At 42.5% G+C, this 25,959-nt stretch overlaps 1 protein-coding gene across 4 annotated transcripts in view; it reads right to left on the reverse strand.

Annotated features, from left to right (window-relative positions):
• The window catches only part of zfr (zinc finger RNA binding protein), a 90,366-nt gene that overhangs the window by 45,330 nt on the left and 19,077 nt on the right, over positions 1–25,959 (reverse strand). For all 4 annotated transcript variants that reach the window (XR_009714344.1, XM_061277598.1, XM_061277600.1 and 1 more), the window contains exons 4-6: positions 20,308–20,449; positions 17,037–17,255; positions 10,501–10,739 (exon numbers count right to left, since the gene is read on the reverse strand). Coding sequence is in view for 3 of the 4 variants with exons in the window: in XM_061277598.1 (XP_061133582.1) it covers positions 10,501–10,739; positions 17,037–17,255; positions 20,308–20,449 (600 nt within the window). In the remaining variant the exon portion in view is untranslated. The remainder of the gene's footprint in view (positions 1–10,500; positions 10,740–17,036; positions 17,256–20,307; positions 20,450–25,959) is intronic.

A 25,959-nucleotide genomic window follows, 5' to 3' on the forward strand; every position in this document is an offset into this window, starting at 1 on the left:
CATTTTTAGGGGTGCGTACTATACATGGGGGCGCACTATACACGGAAAAAAACGGTAATTGCGCATCTACTACAGTAAGCAGCAGTGGCGCTCTCATTGTTACTTCTGTCACGTTTGCGACAGTGCAACATTTTACGACTTACAAGACAACAGGTTTGCCTTGGTTAGCAGTTTTGAGTCAACAGAAAGCTCCGACTGCGTCCCGTCTATAGCCTCCGTTATTCAACACAACAACCACCAACATGAAAAAGTTCTTAACAGGGATGAAAAGAAAAGCGGAGAGAAACAAAGATAATGAAACAAAAGAAAGTCAGCCCAAAGCTAAGACGAGGAAATACGACGAAGTGTATTTAGCGCTTGGCTTCACTGTGAGTACAGTTGGAGAATATTATTTATTGATTTGATTTAATTTTGGAATGGTGCAATTAGTTGGTCAAACATGTTTACAGTTTAAACAAGGATTTATTTATTTTTAATTTCAGGCATTGATGCACTTAAAATATTTTCTGTTGCAGACTTAAAACACGATTTGATAAAGTTATTCTTTGTAAGTTTGACCATATGTCTTTCTTTTTTTCTTTAATGTTAATAAGGATAAAATGTTATGCAGAGATGGATAGTCACGGTGGGGAGTGGGGGGCGCGAATAGTTTTCTTCTTGCTAGGGGGGGGCGTAACAAAAAATAATTGAGAAGCACTGGTATAAATGCACCTACTCTTTGATAGTCTCAGGGTTCTGTTTAAAGCGCAGAGAGAACCATGAAGACAAAGGAACACACCAGGCAGGTCCGAGATACTGTTGTGGAGAAGTTTAAAGCCGGATTTGGATACAAAAAGATTTCCCAAGCTTTTAACATCTCAAGGAGCACTGTGCAAGCAATTATATTGAAATGGAAGCAGTATCAGACCACTGCAAATCTACCAAGACCCGGCCGTCCCTCCAAACCTTCATCTCAAACAAGGAGAAGACTGATCAGAGATGCAGCCAAGAGGCCCATGATCACTCTGGATGAACTGCAGATAACCAGCTGAGGTGGGAGAGTCTGTCCATAGGACAACAATCAGTCGTGCACTGCACAAATCTGGCCTTTATGGAAGAGTGGCAAGAAGAAAGCCATTTCTCAAAGATATTCATAAAAAGACTCGTTTAAAGTTTGCCACAAGCCACCTGGGAGACACACCAAACAAGTGGAAGAAGGTGCTCTGGTCAGATGGAACCAAAATCGAACTTTTTGGCCACAACGCAAAACGATATGTTTGGTGTAAAAGCAACACAGCTCATCACCCTGAACACACCATCGCCACTGTCAAACATGGTGGTGGCAGCATCATGGTTTGGGCCTGCTTTTCTTCAGCAGGGACAGGGAAGATGGCTAAAATTGATGGGAAGATGGATAGAGCCAAATACAGGACCATTCTGGAAGAAAACCTGTTGGAGTCTGCAAAAGACCTGAGACTGGCACGGAGATTTATCTTCCAACACGACAATGATCCAAAACATAAAGCCAAATCTACAATGGAATGGTTCACAAATAGACGTATCCAGGTGTTAGAATGGCCAAGTCAAAGTCCAGGCCTGAATCCAATCGAGAATCTGAGGAAAGAGCTGAAGACTGCTGTTCACAAACGCTCGCCATCCAACCTCACTGAGCTTGAGCTGTTTTGCATGTAAGAATGGGCAAGAATTCCAGTCTCTCGATGTGCAAAACTCATAGAGACATACCCCAAGCGACTTGCAGCTGTAATTGCAGCAAAAGGTGGCGCTACAAAGTATTAGCGTAAGGAGGCCGAATAATATTGCATGCCCCACTTTTCAGTTTATTTGTTAAAAAAGTTTAAATTATCCAATAAATTTGGTTCAACTTCACGATTGTGTCCCACTTGTTGATTCTTGACAAAAAATTAACCTTTTATATCTTTATGTTTCAAGCCTGAAATGTCGCGAAATGTTGCAAGGTTCAAGGGGACCGAATACTTTCGCAAGGCACTGTATGTGTTCTGCAGCACTGCAAAATTCCTATTGGTGGCATTTGCCTGGATTTACTGTACCAAATGTGTACAAAACTCTTGGTACTCCTGTTGATTAAAGAAAAAAAATAAGAAAATCCCCACCATGGTCACAAAAGAAACAAGAGAAAAGTAATACCGTTTTTTTCCGTGTATAGTGCGCAAAATTTAACTAATTTATTGTCCTAAAATCTGGGGTGCGCATTATACATGGGTACAAAAAAAAAAAAAAATTTTTTTTTTTTTTTTTTTTTTTTTTTTAAGTCCCAATGATCGTCACACACGCAAGGAGGCAATGGGTCCCATTTTTATAGTCTTTGGTATGGTCTTAACTAGGCTGGATGTAATTTTTTTTGTTGCCGTTGATTTCTCCGACTGCCCATAAACGCACCACCGCGCTTCGTGCGCGCACGGGACAGCAAACGAGCAGGTGATCGAGCAAGCGTCTGATACGAGAGCATTGCGGTCGCATGGAGCGTGTTTGAAGTGAACAGCAGAGAAGAAAGGCAAAGTGTTGTGAAATAAAATGCACAGAACGGATGCGCAAGACACGTCAGCTATATAAAGAGCGAGAGTTGTTTTCTTCCTATTCGTTTCAATTCACTGTTTAATTAGCAGTTTCAATCAGCAAATAACAAAATGCGTATTACAGGTAATATTTTATTTCACAACACTTTGCCTTGTTCCTTTGGTCTCTGCTGTTCATCCTAAAACACAAAGGCGCTCTTTAAGCAATGCGACAGTGAGTGCCCGGCGCGCTGCGGTTGCGCGACCGCACCAAATTAAGCTCCCTGCGCAGTGCGCACTGAGGTCCACTTAAATTTTAGAAAGTACATCAGGACTTTAAAAATATCTTCTAAATTTCAGCGACGGCTCTGTCACAATAATCGACCAGCCCGGTGCAGTTGGGCGGTCGGCGGCGCGCTACGGTTGGGCGTTCTCTCGCACGCTCTCTCTCTCGCTCTCTCTCGCTCTCGCACACACCCAAACCGGATATCATACGGAGGCCGCCATTACAGATGCGCAGAACGGATGAGCAAGACACGTCAGCTATATAAAGAGCAAGAGTTCAGTTCTCTACCTAAATCCGTATTACAGGTAATATTTTATTTCACAACACTTTGCCTTGTTCCTTTCTTCTCTGCTGTTCACTTCAAACACGCTCCATGCGCACGGAGCGCGGTGGTGCGTTTACGGGCAGTCGGAGAAATCAACGCCAACAAAAAAAATTACATCCAGCCTAGTTAAGACCATACCAAAGACTATAAAAATGGGACCCATTGCCTCCCTGCGTGTGTGACGATCATTGGGACTTAAAAAAAAAAAAAAAAAAAATTAAATTTTTTTTTTAAAAAAATTCATAAAAATTGGGTGCGTATTATACATGGGTACAAGCTTTTTTCCAGCATCAGCTTGCCATTTTTAGGGGTGCGTACTATACATGGGGGCGCACTATACACGGAAAAAAACGGTAAATAAAAATACAAGCACCCTGTGTGTTGCTTTTCCATCGCCAAGCTGAGCATAAAATGAATTAAAATGATAAACTACGTTCAAAGTTGTCAACAAGGGTTAGAGGAAGAGATTAGAATAGATTTACTAGTTACATCATAACCCTAAAGGACTTTATCTTGTGCGGAAAATGAGATTTTTTAATCAAATTCACACTTAGTGGACAATAAACAACATTCAACATTATTTGTGGTCAATATTAGTACAGTATTTTCTGCACTATAAAGCGCACTGGATTATATGGCGCACCTTCATTGAATTTTTTATTTTAGAAATTTTTAATATAGAGGACGCACCAGATTAAAAGGAGCATAGAATAGAAGCTACTGCATTATACTGGGGTTGACTAGGGTTGAGTTATGCATCCACCAGATGGAGCTGTGCTAAAGGGAATGATGTTAAGTGTCAATGAGGTTAAAAAAAGTCCAACTCTAATTCCGCATGAAAGTGTTTGGCTTCTTACTTGGTCCAGCAACCCCACTCATTTTTGATGGCAATAAACTTTACTTAGTTTAAGAAAAAAGAAATGTGTGCGTTGATGCGTAATGCGTTGATTAGCTTGTAAGCTTTGCCGCCGGGTTTGTGTATGCGCAGCCAAACGTGCTTCACTGTAGTTCACTGTGATTGCCTCCTGACAGGCTTACCTGTATGTCAATCAAGCGATGGCATGAAAGTGATACAATTTGGCTTCTTTAAAAGAAAAAAGCGAGTACATGCGTTGATGCGTAATGCGTTGATTAGCTTGTTAGCTTTGGTGCCAGGCTTGTGTATGTGCAGCCAAACTTGCTGTGGTGAGGGTGTTGCCGCGATGCTGAAAGCGATACGACCTTGTAATTTACTCGTCATACTGAAACATTTTGGCAGAGGGCTGTGTACCACCAGTATGGATCAACAAATTCATCAATTGATCCACATATAAAGTGCTCTGCATTATAAGGCGCACTGTGGTTTTATGAGTCCCGTAATTTTGTGACCACAAGTCGCGGTTCTTTTTCATAGTTTGGGTGGGGGGGGGTGGGGGTTGACTTATGTGAATTTTTCCAAATATTTTTGTTGAGAGATGCTCCCAATTATACATTTTCTATTGTATGTTTTGTCATATGTTTAAATAGTGTTATTTTCTTATGATAGTATCTTGATTATTGTATGATTGAAACCACCTGTGATGACCCGTTAAGTGGGCGTGTGTAATAAAAAGCCTTCCTGCATGCTGCACAGTTGGGTCCCTACAAGCCAACGCCGCAGTAGTCGCAGTGAATGGTGTCCAACGGAGTTGATCGGCCTCCTCGTCTTTCTTTATTTTATTCCACCGAGTTTGCTGTGATTGGATTCCTCGCATGTACCTGCTGCTGTATGGCTACTCTGCCAACAGGTTATGGGCCCAGGTAAATCCAACACCGCATGTTCCCACCGACGTACTGGTGATGATAGCACGCTGTGAGCACCATGAGCGGACGGGCTGCAGAGAGGAACAGTTTTTCTAGCCGCTGGTCGCGGTTAATGTTCGACGGTGATGTAAAGAATTACGAATTATGGGAGGCAAAGTTTTTGGGCCACCTGCGATTGCAGGATTTGAAAGACGTTATCTTAAACGAGCCCACAACCGAGGAAGAAGACGAACTACAGCAAGACGCTGGAAAGAATGAGGAAGCGTATGCAGAACTCATTCAGTTTTTGGATGATAAAAGTTTGTCGCTGGTGATGCGCGACGCTGCAGATGACGGGCGAGGGGCCCTACAGATCCTAAGAAACTACTATCAAGGCAAAGGCAAGCCACGCATCATAAGTCTCTACACAGAACTGACATCACTACAGAAGTCTGAGAGTGAAAGTGTGACCGAGTATGTGATCCGGGCAGAGACCGCAATCACAGCGCTGAGAAATGCCGGTGAGACATTAAGTGATGGACTATTGGTAGCAATGGTGTTAAAAGGTCTGCCGGAGTCCTTTAAACCATTTGCAATCCATGTCACACAACGTGATGAAACGATGCAGTTCTCTGAATTCAAAACAAAGATGCGCAGTTACGAGGACACAGAGAAGATGCGGGCTGAAGCAGATGATAACGTGATGAACGTACGGCAGAGGAGAGCGAGACCTGACAGACTAACTGACAGAGGAGCCGAGAGGAGCGCCGCGGAGGTGGTGTGCTTCAAGTGCGGCCTGAAGGGCCACATGGCCAGAGCCTGCCGGCGTAAACTGTGGTGCAGTCATTGCAAGAGCAGCACACACCGGGACGCGACCTGCAGGCGGAAGCAGCGCGTCAACCGGGACGACGCACGGAGGGTCCACGGGGAGACTGAAGACCAGGACCGAGACGAGTACTTCTTCCGAGTGAGCGAGGGGGCAGCAAGAGTCGACGTGAGAGGCCTGATGGTTGACTGCGGGGCTACCTCGCACATCATCACAGACCTGGCAAAATTCAAGCGGTTTGATGACGGGTTCCAGGCCGAGACACACTGCGTGGAGCTGGCGGACGGCACGCGGTGCAAGGGCGTCGCGGAGCGCCGAGGTGATGCAGAAGTCTGCCTGATCGACAGCACAGGTAGACACCTGAACGCAACGCTGAGGCAGGCGCTGTACATCCCATCCTACCCACAAGACATCCTATCCGTGAAAGCAGCTACGGCCAGGGGAGCCACTGTGGTCTTCAAGGAGGAGAAGAACGTCCTCATCTACCAAGACGGTACGAAATTCCCCATCCACGTACGTGATAGACTATATTATTTGCATACAGTACATGATGATGATGATTGTGATCATGATCAGTGTAAAGGATGTCATGATATTCAGACGTGGCATGAGATACTGGGACACTGCAACTATAAAGACATTCAGAAATTACAAAATGTTGTTGATGGCATGAAAATTAAGGGGTCAATAAGCAAACCTCAACATTGTGAAGTGTGTACTAAAGGAAAGTTTTTCCAAACCAGGAACAAAGATCCTGATGTGAGGGCTAAGACCCCTCTAGAACTAGTTCACACAGATTTGGCAGGGCCAATCCATCCAGAATCTAAAGAGGGTTACAGATATGCAGTTTCATTTACTGATGATTTTTCCAGCACTGTTTTTGTGTATTTCTTAAAGAACAAAAGTGACACTGTTCAAGCTACAGAAAGGTTTCTGGCTGATGTAGCCCCATATGGCAAAGTAAAATGTATCCGATCTGATAATGGTACTGAATTTACAAGTAAATATTACCAGACTTTGCTCACTAAAAACGTGATTAAACATCAGACATCAGCACCGTACTCTCCTCATCAAAATGGTACTGCTGAGCGCAATTGGCGAACACTTTTTGACATGGCAAGGTGTATGCTCATTGATAGTGGTTTGCCAAAACAACTATGGACCTATGCAGTCCAAACTGCTGCTGTGATCCGGAACAGGTGTTTTAACAAAAGAACAGGGCAGACAGCCATTCAGATGTTGACAGGAAGAAGACCAAATTTGTCTAGGATGCAGAGGTTTGGTTCAGAGTGTTATGCCTATAAACAAGACAAGAGAAAGCTTGATCCAAGGTGTGAAAAATGTGTTTTTATTGGGTATGATAAAACCAGTCCTGCATACATTGTGTATTCCCCTGTCAGTAAGAAAGTGCAAAAGCACAGATTGGTAAAGTTTGTGGCAAAATCAGGTGTAGAACAACAAACACAGACTAATGTCACAGATGAGGATGATGACTTTGTAAAAACCAAACCAAGAAGTCCAAATCTTGTGTTCGGAGAACAAAAACCTGAAGTCAGCCACCACCAACCACAACAAGAAAGAGCTGAGATCAAACGTGAGCCTGATGGTAGCCGTTACCCTACCAGAGAGAGAAGGCAGCCAGACAGATACACAGATTGTAATGTGTCCAAATATGTGTCTGATGATGAAGAGACTGATCAAGTCCAGAGTAACATTGATTACTGTTATCGCGTAATGTTTAACATACCTGTGTCATTTTCAGGAGCTGTAGCCTCAGATAAGGCAAAAGAGTGGGTTAAAGCCATGGATGAGGAAATGCATTCACTTAAAGAAAACAACACATTTACCCTGACCAATTTGCCAGAGGGCAAGAAAGCAGTGGGGGGTAGATGGGTGTATGCCATTAAAACAGATGTTGATGGATCTGAGAAGTACAAGGCCCGATATGTTGCTAAGGGATATAGCCAGAAGATGGGTGTGGATTATGGGGAGACATTTTCTCCTACAGCTAATATGACCAAGCCTGCAACAAAATTTAAGTTGGCAAAATTTGCTGGATTTATGTTTGGGTCTAACTAAAGGAAAATGGACTTGTTTTCTGACTAAAATGTCAAGGTACTCTTTTCTTTAGGTTTATAATGTGAGAGCAAGTGGGGGTGTTGAGAGATGCTCCCAATTATACATTTTCTATTGTATGTTTTGTCATATGTTTAAATAGTGTTATTTTCTTATGATAGTATCTTGATTATTGTATGATTGAAACCACCTGTGATGACCCGTTAAGTGGGCGTGTGTAATAAAAAGCCTTCCTGCATGCTGCACAGTTGGGTCCCTACAAGCCAACGCCGCAGTAGTCGCAGTGAATGGTGTCCAACGGAGTTGATCGGCCTCCTCGTCTTTCTTTATTTTATTCCACCGAGTTTGCTGTGATTGGATTCCTCGCATGTACCTGCTGCTGTATGGCTACTCTGCCAACAATTTTCCCAAGAAAAGTGAAACTGCAATAAACGAACTGCGATGTAGCAAGGGATTACTGTAATTTGAATTTCAAATGACGTCAGCAGCGCCGTGGCGCAGCGGTTGTTTACGAAAAGGACAAAGATTGATCACGGGATGACGAAGGGCCCCACGTACTACCGGCATCATTAGCGGCTTTGTTTGTAAGTGACACGGAGGACGAAGAGTTTGAAGGATTTAAGGATTTGGAGTGACACAGAAGGTTTGAAAAACTTTTATGGCTTTTACGCACACCCGCTCCTACTCTACGGAGCTCTCTTTCACCTCCGTGGATTGAAGTCGGGGGCCGGCGCTCGGCCGGGTGGCTGTCCGGGCACGGTGGATGGGGCTCGGAGATGGCTCTTACGCACGCCCGGTCCTACTCTACGAAGCTCTCTTTCACCTCCGTGGATGGAAGTCGAGGGCCGGCGCTCGGCCGGGTGGCTGTCCGGGGACGGTGGATGGGGCTCGGTCATGGCTTTTACGCACGCTCGGTCCTATTCTATGGAGCTCTTTTCTTTCAGAAAAAAAAACTGTGTTAATAGAGTTACATTAACGAATGATCTACTCAATTACTATGTTGGGTTCAGCCAATTAGCTTCGGGGATGCGTCACGTGACATTCTGCGAAACGGCGGGCTAAAGACAAAAAAATGATCATTGTCGCCGTCCGTGCTCATCCCTAGCTGTACAATACTTCTTTGTATTTATACTGGGATAAGAAAAAAATGGGAGCAGGTTTGGGGGACTTTGAGTGAAGAACTTGGCTCACCCGGTATGTTTTTACGTTTTCCTTTGTTCGTTTTTCAGCCGTTCGACTGTACTATGCTGTTCTACTCTACGCAATTGTATTGACGTGCTCAACAATCCTAATTATTTTTACATAGTAATTGAACCTTTTTGAAAAAGTAATGGAGTAATTACTTTTCCGAGTAACAAGTTACATTTCTGACGGAGTAATTCAATTACCAATTCAATTAGTTTTTTGGAAAGATAACTAAATCTTGATTTTACGCGGACTTTGAGGTCCAGAATTTGGGAATCGCATTAACTCTGAAAGTGTGTCGCATAGAAAGTATTTATTAATTTTTTGAGAAAGGCATGTTTTTAGGCAGTCAAAGGGGTCCTTTGTCATATTAATTTTTGTCCCTCATGTTCTTGGGCCAGTGGCGGCGTGCCCAATACGAGCACTACGCTTTAAGCGTTAGGCCTTGCGCAACGCGTCATGATTGATTCTGTCGTGTGTTGTCTAGACTAGAAGCGCTGTATGGCTTGCAACCAACTCTTGGTTCATCATGCTGAATATCATGTGTACCACAATGCAAATTGGACATAAAGCTCGATGTGTCAAGAGGTGTGTCAAAAAAAATAAATTGAGGCAGTCTAAAAGCAAGAAGAAGAAAAAAACAACAACCGGCAGCACATTCCCAAACTAACATATTTCTCAAACTGTACTCTCAAGGTAGTTTGCAATGTTCTCTGACGAATGTTCATCCGGTCTTCACTTAAATTAATTATTTAACGATACTTATTTTAGTAAGACATTGGCGAGTTTGTTTACCTGCTTAACATGTTTTGGCCATTTCCTGTAGCCTTCCTCAGAAGCGTTACGTGATGGAAATGTGATATATCTTATAGGCCGCTACGTGGTTTGGCCAGACAGCAGGGGGAACTTACATGCCCTACTGTCTGACGCTCTCTCGTGGACTGCATTCCAAGTGTGTGACAGGGTGTATGCTCCCTCGTCCCGATTCATCCTCCTTGGACCTTGTTTCTGGCCTCTCTGATCCAGCGCAAATATTTGCTGATTTCAGCACAGATGACCCTGACATTATTCCAGGCCATGATGTGATTTTGTCTCTTGCAGTGGTCAGATATGGTCGATTAGAGATTTTCTACATCTTACATTGCTCTTGTTTGTCAATTAGCGGTCTCCTTTTCACATTATTTTGTATGTTCTTTTTTCCATGTTCCAAATGGTCTCACCGTCTCCCCGGTGTATGTTATTGCATGATAAGCATGGTATTTCATATATTACCTCGTATTTGTATTCTGGTTTTATCTATCATGGCTCTCTGAATGCGTTCAGTCACCTTTCCATCACGTGACACTTCTGAGGAAGGGTACAGGAAGCGGCCGTAACATGTTAAGCAGGTAAACAAACTCACCTCTGTTTTACTAAAAGAAAGTATCTTTAAATATATTTGCAATCCTGTATACAAAAATGTAATCATTGTCTCAATATTGTGTATACATGTAATACATAAATGTATACATTTAATTTTCAAACTTACCTGAGGCCCAGCACAGCTGATCTTACAAACGTCACAATAGTGGATTTGGGGGGGTTTTGGTGGCTGCTTGGGTCGGAGCTGCTTATTCTGAAAAGGTGGTTTCTTCGTGAAAGTGTTTCCAGTCCATGCTGCAGTTGCAGCTGCAGCAGCCACCGCCTGTTTCTGGTGCTGCTGCTGTTGTTGGTAGTAACTTGAGGCTGCTGAATAGACCGCTGCTTCATATCCTGAATATGAGGTTCCTAGAAAATTAAGATTTTGTATTATTATTATTCTATTGTGTCTTTTATTTGCTGCTATCCCATCTTAGCCTGGTAAAGTAGTGGAGTACAGTGATCCCTCGTTAATTGCAAATAATAGGTTCTGCGATAGGTGAAATTCCGCGATGTGGAATCAATATTTTTAAGATATGCCCACAAGACATTTATAATTGTATTTTTAGACATTTTATTAAAGGTGGTGCACGAGTTAGCATGTCCGACCAACATTTCAGAGGGTGCGGGTTTGATTCCACCTCCAGCCCTCCCTGTGTGGAGTTTGCATTTTCTCTCCATGCCTCTGTGGGTTTTCTCCGTACACTCCGATTTCCTCCCACATCCCAAAAACATGCATGGTGGGCTGATTGAGCACTCCAAATTGCCCGTAAGTGCGAGTGCGAATGTGGATGGTTGTTAGTCTCTGAGTGCCCTGCGATTGGGTGGCGACCGGTTCAGGGTGTCCCCCGCCTTCTGCATGATGACAGCTGAGATAGGCTCTAGCACACCCGCAAACCTCATGGGGAGAAGCGGTACAGAAGATAGAGTGACATTCTATTGTATTTTTAATCATTTTATTGTATTTTTAAACACATTTTAAACATTTTAAATTTAAGCTGAAAACATTTTAGGGCTTCACTAAAACTCGCAAAGTCACAAAAAAAACACCGTAAACGTGTCACGGCTCTGCTCTGCTTTCGCCGTGCTGGCCGGCTGACGCGCCCTTGCGCTGGTCCGTGCATAACCAATGCGGAATTGCACGTGCTAATCAGGGTCGATCCCTGCCAACTGTGCCCTTGTCACCGGGTGATTAGGGTGTGTATTCAAACCCCGCAAGCCCGTCAATCTGCGGTGGTTTGTCTGCCTCTATACACGTACACTCTAAAAAGTAATCCAGGACCTTAGTATATACAGTGCCTTGCAAAAGTATTCGCCCCCCTTGAACCTTTCAACATTTCGCGACATTTCAGGCTTCAAACATAAAGATATGAAAATTAAATTTTTTGTCAAGAATCAACAACAAGTGGGACACAATCGTGAAGTGGAACGAAATTGATTGGATAATTTAAACCTTTTTAACAAATAAAAAACTGAAAAGTGGGGTATGCAATATTATTCGGCCCCCTTGCGCTAATACTTTGTAGCGCCACCTTTTGCTGCAATTACAGCTGCAAGTCGTTTGGGGTATGTCTCTATCAGTTTTGCACATCGAGAGACTGGAATTCTTGCCCATTCTTCCTTGCAAAACAGCTCGAGCTCAGTGAGGTTGGATGGAGAGCGTTTGTGAACAGCAGTCTTCAGCTCTTTCCACAGATTCTCGATTGGATTCAGGTCTGGTCTTTGACTTGGCCATTCTAACACCTGTATACGTCTATTTGCGAACCATTCCATTGTAGATTTGGCTTTATGTTTTTGATCATTGTCCTGTTGGAAGATAAATCTCCGTCCCAGTCTCAGGTCTTTTGCAGACTCCAACAGGTTTTCTTCCAGAATGGTCCTGTATTTGGCTCCATCCATCTTCCCTGCTGAAGAAAAGCAGGCCCAAACTAAGATGCTGCCACCACCATGTTTGACAGTGGGGATGGTGCGTTCAGGGTGATGAGCTGTGTTGCTTTTGACAAACATATCGTTTTGCATTGTGGCCAAAAAGTTCGATTTTGGTTTCATCTGACCAGAGCACCTTCTTCCACATGTTTGGTGTCTCCCAGGTGGCTTGTGGCAAACTTTAAACCGGTCTTTTTATGGATATCTTTGAGAAATGGCTTTCTTCTTGCCACTCTTCCATAAAGGCCAGATTTGTGCAGTGCACGACTGATTGTTGTCCTATGGACAGACTCTCCCACCTCAGCTGTAGTTATCTGCAGTTCATCCAGAGTGATCATGGGCCTCTTGGCTGCATCTCTGATCAGTCTTCTCCTTGTTTGAGATGAAAGTTTGGAGGGACGGCCGGGTCTTTGTAGATTTGCAGTGGTCTGATACTCTTTCCATTTCAATATAATTGCTTGCACAGTGCTCCTTGAGATTTTTAAAGCTTGGGAAATCTTTTTGTATCCAAATCTGGCTTTAAACTTCTCCACAACAGTATCTCGGACCTCCCTGGTGTGTTCCTTTGTCTTCATGGTTCTCTCTGCGCTTTAAACAGAACCCTGAGACTATCAAAGAGCAGGTGCATTTATACGAAGACTTGATTACACACGGGCATTCTATTTATCATCATCAGTCATTTAGGACAACATTGGATCATTCAAAGATCCTCACTGAACTTCTGGAGTGAGTTTGCTACACTAAAGGTAAAGGGGCCGAATAATATTGCACGCCCCACTTTTCAGTTTTTTATTTGTTAAAAAAGTTTAAATTACCCAATCAATTTTGTTCCACTTCACGATGGTGTCCCACTTGTTGATTCTTGAAAAAAATTACAATTTACATCTTTATGTTTGAAGCCTGAAATGTGGCGAAATGTTGAAAGGTTCAAGGGGGCCAAATACTTTCGCAAGGCACTGCATCACAATATTAGCAGATAAATTTGAGTTGGATATATCAAAATAAATGTTGAAAAATTAGACCATTATTTTTGCCTTATATTTACTTACATTTATTAAGCTTGTTTGACAAAATAAATTAGTATTTGACAAACTAATTCTAATTCTAAGATATTCATAATATATCTAGTAAATTCCAGTCAGAATATTTGAGTATGGACCAATCATACCAATCGGTTTCAACAACTACAATTATTACCTTTTCTTACTCAATATTTGTAATCTCTAACAACTTGAGAAAATGAGTCACTGCTTTTTGAAATAACAGCGGCACGGAAACGGTCAACGGACAACACTGTGAAAATCACTTGGAGAACTCGGTAAGTGAAGCACGATTTAATGTGCATATAAACGTTGTCACCATTATGCTGTTAGCTAACTTTGTTAATGTTTTCGAGCCAACATATTGCTCTGCTATGACACGGTTCATTAAGCTAATACCATTTAGCGCTGCTAGGATCCTGATGAGGGTGCGGAAAAGCAATCACATCACACCCATCCTCCGTTCTCTGCACTGGCTCCCCATCAAATTCCGTATTGATTATAAGATCGCCCTCCTCACTCACCATTGTATCCTCGGACTTGCTCCCCCATACCTCAAAGAACTCCTTGCCCCAAAACCTGCCACCCGAACCCTCCGCTCATCTAATTCACACCTTCTCCACGTTCCTAAAACCAAGCTGCGCACCATGGGCGACCGGGCCTTCTGCTATACAGCCCCTACACTATGGAACTCGCTCCCCGACCACCTAAGAGCACCCCAATCCACTGACTCTTTCAAAACTGGACTTAAAACTCACCTCTTCACCTTAGCATTTCCGTAATTTCTCTCATATCTTGGTTGTCGTCCAGTTGTTTTAAACTTGTCCTTGTTTTGTTTTCTTGTTTTTTATCTGCCATGTAGCACTGAGATTCCTCCGAATATAAAGTGCGTTATAAATGTAATTAATTATTATTATTATAATTATTATTATTATTATTATTATTTACGTATAAACTATGTATCAAACTATAATATAAACAACAATTTTATTGAACCATCCGTGTCACTCCAAATCATTAAATCCATCGAAATCTTCGTCCTCTGTGTCACTTAAAAAAACAAACAAACAAAAAACAGCTGTTGTCTCAGGAACTCTATGCACCGCTGACGTAAGCCTTGTCGTCAGTTGCGGCTCCAATTATTCCACAGATCTACGTATATATTGTAGTCCAGGGGTCACCAAACTACGGCCCACGGGCCGGATACGGCCCACGGGACCGTTTAATCCGGCCCGCCAACCCTGAACAAATTGTATTATTAAACTTTTTTTTGGGTCATTTTGCCTGCAATGACTGCGTTTCCCCAGTAGATGGGGAAGCGCTCGCCTGCGCATTTACTACCGGAAGCCGTGTTAGAAAGCTCGGTGCACACTCACAAGTGCGTGTATGGACATGGCGCACTCGCGCTCTATTTGTATCAGTCCCGAATTTAGAGCGTGGGCTGTGACGACAGCATTCTTGTAATTCGCGCGCTGAGCTTTCAGATGCAGTTTTGCGCTAAAGCCACCCACAAACCTTCCCCTGGAATCCTTCCATTAAAATGAGTCGCCCAAGGAAAAGCAAGGTGGACACAGTGGCGAGCGTTTAAAAGAGAGTGGCCAATTTGGCTCGACGTACGCGACGTGACGTTCAGCCACATGAACGTCAACATCAACCCGTCACAGATCGAGGTAAACGGACCAACACCTCGGATCTCGCCTAAGAATTGCCACAACAAATTTTACTCAAGACTATGACGCACTAGCAAACTTTAACAAAAAAGACAGCGGTGTCTACAAGCCCACTGGAATTTACAAAAGGATTATAAGGAAGGAACACAAGAACTTTAAGAGACTGCTCATATACGTCAGAGAGATTCTGCTCTGACACCTGAGCTGAACTTTTATCTGTTAAGATTGTGCATGGCACAACAGAAAATTAATGTTCCATGTTTTTTTTTCTATGAAGAACCCAGAGAGAGTTATTTAGTTATTATTTATTTCCTGTTTTTTCTGTGAAGAACTCAGAGAGGGTTATTTAGTTATTATTTATTTCATTTATAGTGTTATTATTTGTTTCCTGACTTTTTTTCTGTAAAGAACCTGGAAAGGGTTATTAAATAACCGTTATTTGGTTATGTGTGGCTTTCTGGAAAACAATAAATTTTTTAAGCTCCCCTACGATCGTCACACTTTTTCTGTTACAAACTGACACCGGCCCCCCATCAGAGAAGGGAAAGGTTGGAAAAAGTTTGGGGATCGATGTATCGTTACACCCCTAATAATTACACATAAGTCGCTCCTGAGTATAAGTCGCCTCCCCACTCAAACTATGAAAAAACGCGACTTATAGTCTGAAAAATACGGTAGTTTCAGTTGTATGCAGTATGTTTACAATATCTATGTCACGTATTCTCCGTCAAAAGATTTGCACTTCATAAAGTAATGCAAATAAATCTGCCCAAGACAGACAAATAGAATATGAATGTTGACTATTTGATGAACAATTTTGCAGAGTGTTTTAAAGTTAAAGTCCCAATGATCGTCACACACACATCTGGGTGTTGTGAAATTTGTCTTTGCATTTGGTATTGCAAAAGATTTTCTGAGAATTCTTACTTCATTATTAATTTGCATAATAACTAGTCATTTTAGGTTGTTTTTAAAGCAATCAACCTTTAAACCACGGAATCAAGAAATGCTCTTTGTAGAATCAGGACCGTTCTCCACGGAATCAACACTTTTTCTCTGCAGATTCCTGTGGTGACTCAAACAATTTTGCTATTGTTTACTACCTAAAACCTGAAGTCTGCTGAATTACAACTTTGCAGCTGCCACTGAATTTTTAGAATCGATTTGTATAAAATCTTATTTTGCATTGAAGATGTTACAAAACGTAATAATTTACACCAATTATTGTAGATAATTCTTTTTCTGATTTTAAAAACCAACTTAACAAGCACCAATGCCGCATGATATACTCACCAATCTTCTTGAAACTGATTCACTTACTGGTTTGGCCATTGTTTTTCCGGGGTAAAGCAGATGTTTACAAATGTTTTATTTTTTTAAAACAACACAATCACTCTACTTTCATGAAGTATTACATAAATTAGAAAAAAATACCGCTGAGAGTGATTTGGACAATTTTAGGTTAAACAATAACTAATTTGATTATTTGACTTAATATACTGTAGTTGATTAATTTGATAATCAATTGTTGTCAATTACATCCACTAATTTTGCTACCTCTACAAATTACAATGAAGATAATACTTCAATTCTTAAGCATCGAAACCATGGATAAGACATTGTAACTTGTTACTCTTGGTAAACTAACCTTGCGGTTGAGCCATAAATCACGAGAACGGGGTTGTTGGGCATGATGCAGTAAGTCGATTCCCAGACAGCTAATACAAGATTTACAGGGCACTTTACCTTCACACCTGATAGGTGAGCAGGCACTCCAAAGACCCAAACATTTGTACTGTATATGAGCAACTACTTTACGTGTCTACTTTTAGGATAAAATGGGATTTTAAATTTTTTGTAGACACTTGCATACAAGACCTACAAAGCTGTTATGTCACCGTTAGGCATGCGATCCATTTGCTACCATCAGCTAGCAGCTATCGTGTTTTGATGTGACAAAATCCCCAGTATTGACTCAGTATGTTGTGGTGTGCAAACCACAGCCATACTATGCAGAGATGAACACTTACCAGAGTAGGTGACAGCATTTGTGCTGTAAGTTGGACTCTGAGAATATGATGGGACCACAGAGGCGGCAGCAGCCACGGGCTGCACAGTGGAGGTCACAGGGTAGATGGAAAAAGAGGATGTTGCGGGACTGGGTGCAGCTGGCTTTATGACCGTCACCTGGCGAGTCTGCTGGGTCTGGGTGTATGATGTTACCCCCTGACTATACCCTGGTTTTGGGGCTGGTGAACAGAAAAGTAGATATTTGTAGGCGTGATTATCATGAAAATTTCAAAATTTAAAAATAACAGTATTTAGTTTTTTGGGGGGGTTTTTAGGCCCAGGGCAATATTACAAATGCTTCGGCTGGTTACTGTTTTACAACTGACACATATTCTGATGTAATACAGACAAAAAAATTATTGTCTTTGGTTCTGTAATAAAATCTCATCCAAAATTATATAATTCACTTTCATTTAAATCATACAATCGTTGACATCAGTTATGAACTAGAAAACTGAATCAGTGTCCAATAGCAGTATAAACTATGGGATAACAGTGATGTGGAGTTGAACAGTTTAATGAAATTATGTTAACCCACAGACGGTTGAAAAAGAATTACCGTAATTTTCGGACTATAAATCGCGTTTCTTTTCATAGTTTGGGTGGGGTGGAGACTTATGCTCAAAGACTTTCAAAAAAAAGTGAAACCGCGATAAACGAACCGCAATGTAGCAAGGGATTACTGTAATTTGAATTTCAAGTGACGACAGCAGCGCAACGTCGCGTCAGCAGCAGCTCTTCGAGTCAATCTTTGCCCTTTATGTAAACAACCGCCGCGCTGCTGACGCAGCGTCGCAACAACACGTGAGCAACAACAGGCTAAACGATAGGTATGCTAACGTGACAAACACAAACTAAGAGCTGAAAACGGCCCTGACGTAAAATTCAGAGTTATTCAAAAAACGATTAGATAAATAACACGTTAATAAAACCATCTGCGTCACTCCAATTCATTAAATCCATTAATCGTCCTTTGTCAACAATGCGTGCGCGCCGCTGACGGCTCTTGCACTTCAAAATATTCCACAGGCCGATATAACAATATATAAATTATATATCAAATAACTATTATATAGGCAATAATGTTATCAAACCATCTGTGCACTCTAAATCATTAAATCCATCGATCAAATTCCTCGTCCTTTGTCAACATCGCCGCGCGTGCGCCCTGACGTCAGCCTCGTCGTTATTCCACATAGCTACTATATAACTAGGGCTGTAAATCGCGGGTTTTGTCACGATACGATATATCGATACAAAGAACTACGATACGATATTTGCCGATATCTTAAAGCCTGCTGCGATTCATTCACGATATATCGCGATATAGTGCTCTATGATCGATTTTTTTTTTTAATAAAAAATATAGAACAATATCCTGATTTATAACAATTCATACGCAAAATCAACAAGGTACTGCAAACTCTTTATTTAGGAAATTACAAGAGTATTGCAATATACAAAGTGCTTATTTTAACACTGAACTTTGATGTCGTGTTTTTTCTTTAAATGTGCGGCGAGATTTGTGCTCCCTGAATATTTGATCACCGCATGGCAGGATTTACAAACTGCACGTGTCTTGTCGGTTGAGCCATCTTTTCTTTGGAATCCAAAGTGCTTCCAAACAAATGACTTGAAGCCTAAAGGGGAGCACATTTCCTCTGCTTTTTGGACACTAGCCATAGCACCAGCCCAGGAGCAGCGTACTAGTTGTCGACTCCCCTTTCACGTGCCTGCTCTGCTCACAACACAACAACGCCGGGCGCACTGCTCCCGGAAAGAGGAAGCAAGCAACAATGAACTGGATTTCAAAATAAAGCCGCGTCTAATGTCCGAGGTCAAACACGGCGATATAAATCGATGTTTACGTTTAGCATCGATAACAATAAATCGTACAGCATTATATCGATTAATCGATGTGTATCGATGTATCGTTACACCCCTATATATAACTATATTGTAGCGTTAACAAAGTTCAAGGAAAGACGTGGGTTTGGTAAACGGCTCTTTATTTAACAAAACAAACTTACAGGCGTGTGGCGGCGTGGACTTCCAGCCACGGAAGTGGGAGAGCTCCATAGAATAGGACCGGGCGTGCGTAAAAGCCATGACCGAGCCCCATCCACCGTCCCTGGACAGCTACCCGGCCGAGCGCTGGCGCCTGACTTCAATCCACAAAAGTGGAGCTCTCCGTCGAGTGACGCGCGACGTCGCGCTGCTGACGTCAGCAGCCCTTCAGAAAAGTGCCAATTACATGTGCTTCTTCTTCTACTACTGCTTTGGGATTTGGCTTCATAGAGATACATAGAAACACTAGATAATCGCTTTAGCTGGTTGACGACGTGCAGACCTGTCCACCATCTTGAACCGGGAGTCACGGGAACGGGCTCGGACAATGCTTTTCCGCACGCCCAGGCCTACTCTACCGAGCTGTCTTTCACCTTCGTGGATGGAAGTCGAGGGCCGGCGCTCAGCCGGGTGGTTGTCCGAGGACGGTGGATGGGGCTCGGTCATGGCTTTTACGCACGTCCGGTCCTATTCTATGGAGCTCTCCTACTTCCGTGGCTGGAAGTCCACGCCGCCACACGCCTCTAAGTTTGTTTTGTTAAATAAAGAGCCGTTTACCAAACCCACATCTTTCCTTGAACTTTGTTAACGCTACAATATAGTTATATAGTAGATCTGTGGAATAAAAGGCTGACGTCAGAGCGCACGCGCGGCGATGTTGACAAAGGACGAGGAATTTGATCGATGGATTTAATAATTTAGAGTGCACAGATGGTTTGATAACATTATTGCTTATATAATAGTTATTTGATATATAATTTATATATCGTTATATGGGCCTGTGGAATATTTTGAAGTGCAAGAGCCGTCAGCGCCGCAAAGGACGATTGATGGAATTAATGAATTGGAGTGACGCAGATTGTTTTAGTAGTGTTATTTATGTAATAGTTTTTTTAATAACTCTGAATTTTACGTCAGGGCCGTTTTCAGCTCTTAGTTTGTGTTTATGTCACGTTAGCATACCTATCGTTTAGCCTGTTGTTGCTCGTTCATGACTGTTCTTGGTGTTGGATTTTGTCGAATAAATTGCCCCCCCAAAATGAGACTTATACTCCGGAGCGACTTATATGTTTTTTTTCGCTTTTTTGGGCATTTTATGGCTGGTGCGACTTATACTCCGGTGCGACTTTTAGTCCGAAAATTACGGTAGATTCAAGAAAGCACCTGTTTGATAGTAGGACTCTGCAACAGTAGGTTGGGGCTGAGCAGCAGCTGCAACCACTGCAGTTGCAGTTGGCTGTTGGTAGTACTGCTTGCTGTCATATGCCACAGCAGAAGCTGTGGACCGGCCATAGGAGTAGGAGTCCTGAAAATACAACACTCGTACAATCATACCTTTCTACAACTCCTTCAGTTGATATCTCTGCTGTTGGAACCAGCATGCATGTGATCTGAATTATTTTCCAACAATATTACCCAATATTAATTTTTCTACCTATGTTGTACTGTTGAATATTTTTATTATTATTTATATTTTCACCTTATTTAATAGTAATTTGTGAATGCTAAGTAAAATATTGTTTGTACTACCGTTTTTTTCCGTGTATAGTGCGCCCCCATGTATAGTACGCACCCCTAAAAATGGCATGCTGATGCTGGAAAAAAGCTTGTACCCATGTATAATACGCACCCAATTTTTATGAATTTTTAAAAAAAAAAAATGTAATTTTTTTTTTTTTTTTTAAAGTCCCAATGATCGTCACACACGCAGGGAGGCAAGGGGTCCCATTTTTATAGTCTTTGGTATGGTCTTAACTAGACTGGATGTAATTTTTTTTGTTGGCGTTGATTTCTCCGACTGCCCGTAAACGCACCACCGCGCTCCGTGCGCATGGAGCGTGTTTGAAGTGAACAGCAGAGAAGAAAGGAACAAGGCAAAGTGTTGTGAAATAAAATATTACCTGTAATACGGATTTAGGTAGAGAACTGAACTCTCGCTCTTTATATAGCTGACGTGTCTTGCTCATCCGTTCTGCGCATCTGTAATGGCGGCCTCCGTATGATATCCGGTTTGGGTGTGTGCGAGAGCGAGAGAGAGCGAGAGAGAGAGCACGCGAGAGAACGCTCAACCGTAGCGCGCCGCCGACCGCCCAACTGCACCGGGCTGGTCGATTATTGTGACAGAGCCGTCGCTGAAATTTAGAAGATATTTTTAAAGTCCTGATGTACTTTCTAAAATTGAAGTGGACCTCAGTGCGCACTGCGCAGGGAGCTTAATATGGTGCGGTCGCGCAACCGCAGCGCGCCGGGCGCTCACTGTCGCATTGCTTAAAGAGCGCCTTTGTGTTTTAGGATGAACAGCACAGACCAAAGGAACAAGGCAAAGTGTTGTGAAATAAAATATTACCTGTAATACGCATTTTGTTATTTGCTGATTGAAACTGCAAATTAAACTGTGAATTGAAACTAATAGGAAGAAAACAACTCTCGCTCTTTATATAGCTGACGTGTCTTGCGCATCCGTTCTGTGCATTTTATTTCACAACACTTTGCCTTTCTTCTCTGCTGTTCACTTCAAACACGCTCCATGCGACCGCAATGCTCTCGTATCAGACGCTTGCTCGATCACCTGCTCGTTTGCTGTCCCGTGCGCGCACGAAGCGCGGTGGTGCGTTTACGGGCAGTCGGAGAAATCAACGGCAACAAAAAAAATTACATCCAGCCTAGTTAAGACCATACCAAAGACTATAAAAATGGGACCCATTGCCTCCCTGCGTGTGTGACGATCATTGGGACTTTAAAAAAAAAAAAAAAAAATTTAAAAAAAAAATTAGTTTTTTTTTTTTTTTTGTACCCATGTATAATGCGCACCCCAGATTTTAGGACAATAAATTAGTTAAATTTTGCGCACTATACACGGAAAAAAACGATTAATGGATCTTTCGGTCTGAGTGCACGCTGGCTCGTCTTGCTGCCGCTACTCACCGGCTGTTTTTACCGTTTTACTGTGTTTACTGTGTGTCTGACTTCATAAGACCAGGTCGGGTTGTTATGATGAGTCTAGTGTGTTGGTGGAGTGTTGGTGGAGTGCCCAGTGCATGTCACTTCTCACTGTCAACCCTCACCGCTGGCGAGCAGTATGCGAACGGGAGAGCCGAGTGCGTAAGTTTCTCCCTGCCAGTACATAGCCTCTCTAACAGCAAGCCCTATGTAGTGCCTCCACGCGGCGACACATGGTAACTGGGTACAACACGGACCCAGGCTAAACTACAAGGGACTCGGAGGAGGTTTGGCCCCTAGACGTCCGGCACGCAGGCCCACCGGTGTGCAGACATGCCCTGGTGCCCACGAACCAGCCCCCAACTATGGGTTAAATAGTACCACTGCCCAGTGGGCTCCTCGGGAGAGGAATGGGTTAAGGGAGTCAACCCCTACAGAAAATCAATTTCCCCTTGGGTTGGTGTCAGGAAGGGCATCCGGCTGGAAAAAGTTTTGCTCCAAACATTTTCTCAGTATAGGACTCTCAACCACGAGATGGCCATGGACCACCGTCCCCGGTGGAAGAAAGCCATATTGAGAATCCAGTCTAACCCAGCGGCGCCCGGAAAGCGGACTTTAAACCGATGATGATGATGATGTGTTTACTATTACTGATTGCTATTGTTTGAATTTGTTTTTAACTCTTTGTAAAGTGACCTTGAGTGACCTAAAAGGCGCTTTTTAATGAAATGTATTATTATTATTTAATACAAAGTAATTTCTAGTTTCTTCAGTTTTCAGTGCAAACAAATACTTGAAAAGGGTATGAAGGTATGAAGTACTACTGAAATGATTACAAGGAAAGCATGAAAATTATTACTTTTTTTTTCATTTTCCACAAGGGGTCAATTTGTGTATTTTGGGTCCAGCATAGCCCCAAATGCAATTTCTACCTTTGTTTTACCGTTGAGTAATTTTATAATTATTTTTCCTCTTAATGAATCTAATTTGCTTTGTTATTTACTTTGTATGGCGGCTCGGTGGAGCACTGGTTAGCACAGGGATGGGCAAACTACGGCCCGCGGGCCACATCCGGCCCAAGGGACCGTTTAATCCGGCCCGCCAACCCTGAACGAATTGTATTATTAAACTTTTTTTTTTTTGGTCATTTTGCCTGCAATGACTGCGTTTTCCCAGTAGATGGCGAAGCGCTCGCCTGCGCATTTACTACCGGAAGCCGTGTCAGAAAGCTCGGTGCACACTCACAAGAGCGTGTACGTACTCAGTAGTACGGACTTGGCGCACTCTCGCTCTATTCGTATCAGTCCCGAATTTAGAGCGTGGGCTTTGACGACAGCATTCTTATAATTCGCGCGCTGAGCTTTCAGATGCAGTTTTGCGCTAAAGCCACCCACAAACCTTCCCCTGGAATCCTTCCATTAAAATGAGTGGCCCGAAAAAAAGAAGTGAGTGCCGAATGTTAAAAAAGAGTGGCCAATTTGGCTCGACGTACGCGACGTGACGTTCAGCCACATCATCAACCCGTCACAGATCAAGGTAAACGGACCAACACCTCGGATCTCGCCTAAGAATTGCCACAACAAATTTTACTCCAGACTATGACGCACTAGCAAAAAAGGGAGACCAACAACACTGTTCCCACTGAAAATGAACGGGAGGCTCTCAAGTTTATTGTAAAAAAATGCATTTTGAATATGATTTGTACACATAGCAGGAATTGAAACTAGCGACCATTCTCATTTTCAAACAATGCAGGATGCTCAAGGACATTGATGCACCACCTATTTGCGACAAATCTTAACCTGTAAAGTTCTTAAGGCTTACTTTAAGGAGGTGTTTCCCGTTTCCTCACCTCTGTTACCAGGTGTTTGCGAGTTAAAACTCTGCTCTGATTTTCAGATACCCCTCACCGTGTTGCTGTTTTGATTACTTTATTTGGATGTATGCTTTCACCGATTCTTCAAGATGATATATTTGGTCAGAATGTTTGCCGTTTGATGTGATCTCATAAGATAAACATCTTTCATTAATCTGACCTGCAGGCACTGAAGTGATGGAGATTGTTATTCATAATAACAGTGTCGTATTTTATGAGAATCACTGATAGCAGTTTTTTAGTGAATTATTTTTTTAATGCTGTTAATAAATGCATTTGTTTTCAAAAAAATTGTTTGGAATATCCATGCTTTACTACCTACTAAAGGCCAAGATCTTTTATGCAATGACCTTTACAGGTCGCTTATATGACTTCACACAACGCCTACGTCCATCTGCTCCTGGTCCGGCCCTCCGGTCCAAATTTAGAACCCAATTCGGCCCGCGAGTCAAAAAGTTTGCCCACCCCTGGGTTAGCACGACCACCTCACAGTTAGGAGGGTGCGGGTTCTATTCCACCTCCGGCCGTCCCTGTGTTGAGTTTGCACATTCTACCCGGGCCGACGTGTGTTTTCTCCGGGCACTCCAGTTTCCTCCCACATCCCCAAAACAGGCCAACTGAGCACTCCAAATTGTCCCTAGGTGTGAGTGCGAGTGTGAATGGTTGTTCGTGTCTGTGTCCCCTGCGATTGGCTCGCAACCAGTTCAGGGTGTGCCCCGCCTACTGCCAGATGACTGCTGGGATAGGCTCCAGCATGCCCGCAACCCTCGTGATAATGATAATGGATGGATGGATTCACTTTGTATGTTAATAAAATGTTGTAGTAATTTCTCGTACCTTCAGTCTTCAGTAGGGATGCACCGAAATAAAAATTCTTGGCCGAAACCGAAGACCAAAAATGAGGAAACTAAGGCCGAAAACCGAAAGAAATGATTATGTCAGTTATTAGAACCACAGCATTTATAGCTACATGTGTACTAACCTCACTAAAATCAAGGCATTGCAATAAACCAGTTACAAAAGTATGAAAATATTTATTTAGCACTGACATTACAACAATGCACAATATAAATTAAAATTCAAAAATAAAATAAAATAAAATCAAAATGTTTAACTTGACCCCACTCATGTGTACATTAAATAATAATTTACAGGCTTATAACTGACTGGGCTGCTGAAAGACTCTAAAATTAAATATGTTCTCTTATAAAAACACAAAGTGCATAAGTCAAGTGCCTTTTAAATTTTGTTGTGTGTACAACATAAAAGTGTATCAAAACAATGGTTACCATAGCCTTTATCAACAACAAATCCAACAACAATTTTTGCAGATGCCCCCTCTTGAAATTTCAGCATTGCATGTTTTGCAAATCGCTATCCATCTGGGTCTTTCTCTGAGATAGTGAAATCAGTCCACACCGCAGACATTCTGGCTCTTATCCCGTTTCCCCGCGTGCTGGGTGCGCTGTTTGCTCACGTCATCACAAGTTTCGGCCGTGTTGTTTCGGTGATTTAGATCTTTCGGCCAAAAACCGAAAATGCACTTTTGGGTCATTTTCGGCCGAAGATTTTCGGTGGCCGAATTTTCGGTGCATCCCTAGTTTTCAGTGCAGATGCTATAAAAGGGGCAATTTGGAAACTAATGGAACTTAAACTAGATAATCGAGATCAAATGCTGTGAAAAAAAAATTGTGATAATATTTTTTGCCATGTCGCCCTGCCCTACTGCAGGGGGTGATACTGACCACCCTGTGTAGCTGTTAGGAAAATGTATATATATATATGTTATCATGCGTTCTCTAATCAATGCTCAACCCCAATAGTACTGCAATATATGCTTGCTGTTTGGCCTTGCTGTTTTTATGATGTACCACAGAAGAGAGATTACAGCTGGGTCAGACAGGACGCAGCTGGCAACTCAGTGACGACTCAGCAAAAAAGAAGACATCTACCGTTCCTTTCTAACAAAGACCACTTTTTAGACAACATGCCTCATTGCT

The sequence above is a fragment of the Syngnathus typhle genome, linkage group LG5 (genome assembly GCF_033458585.1).
Source record: "Syngnathus typhle isolate RoL2023-S1 ecotype Sweden linkage group LG5, RoL_Styp_1.0, whole genome shotgun sequence".
Lineage (NCBI taxonomy): Eukaryota > Metazoa > Chordata > Actinopteri > Syngnathiformes > Syngnathidae > Syngnathus > Syngnathus typhle.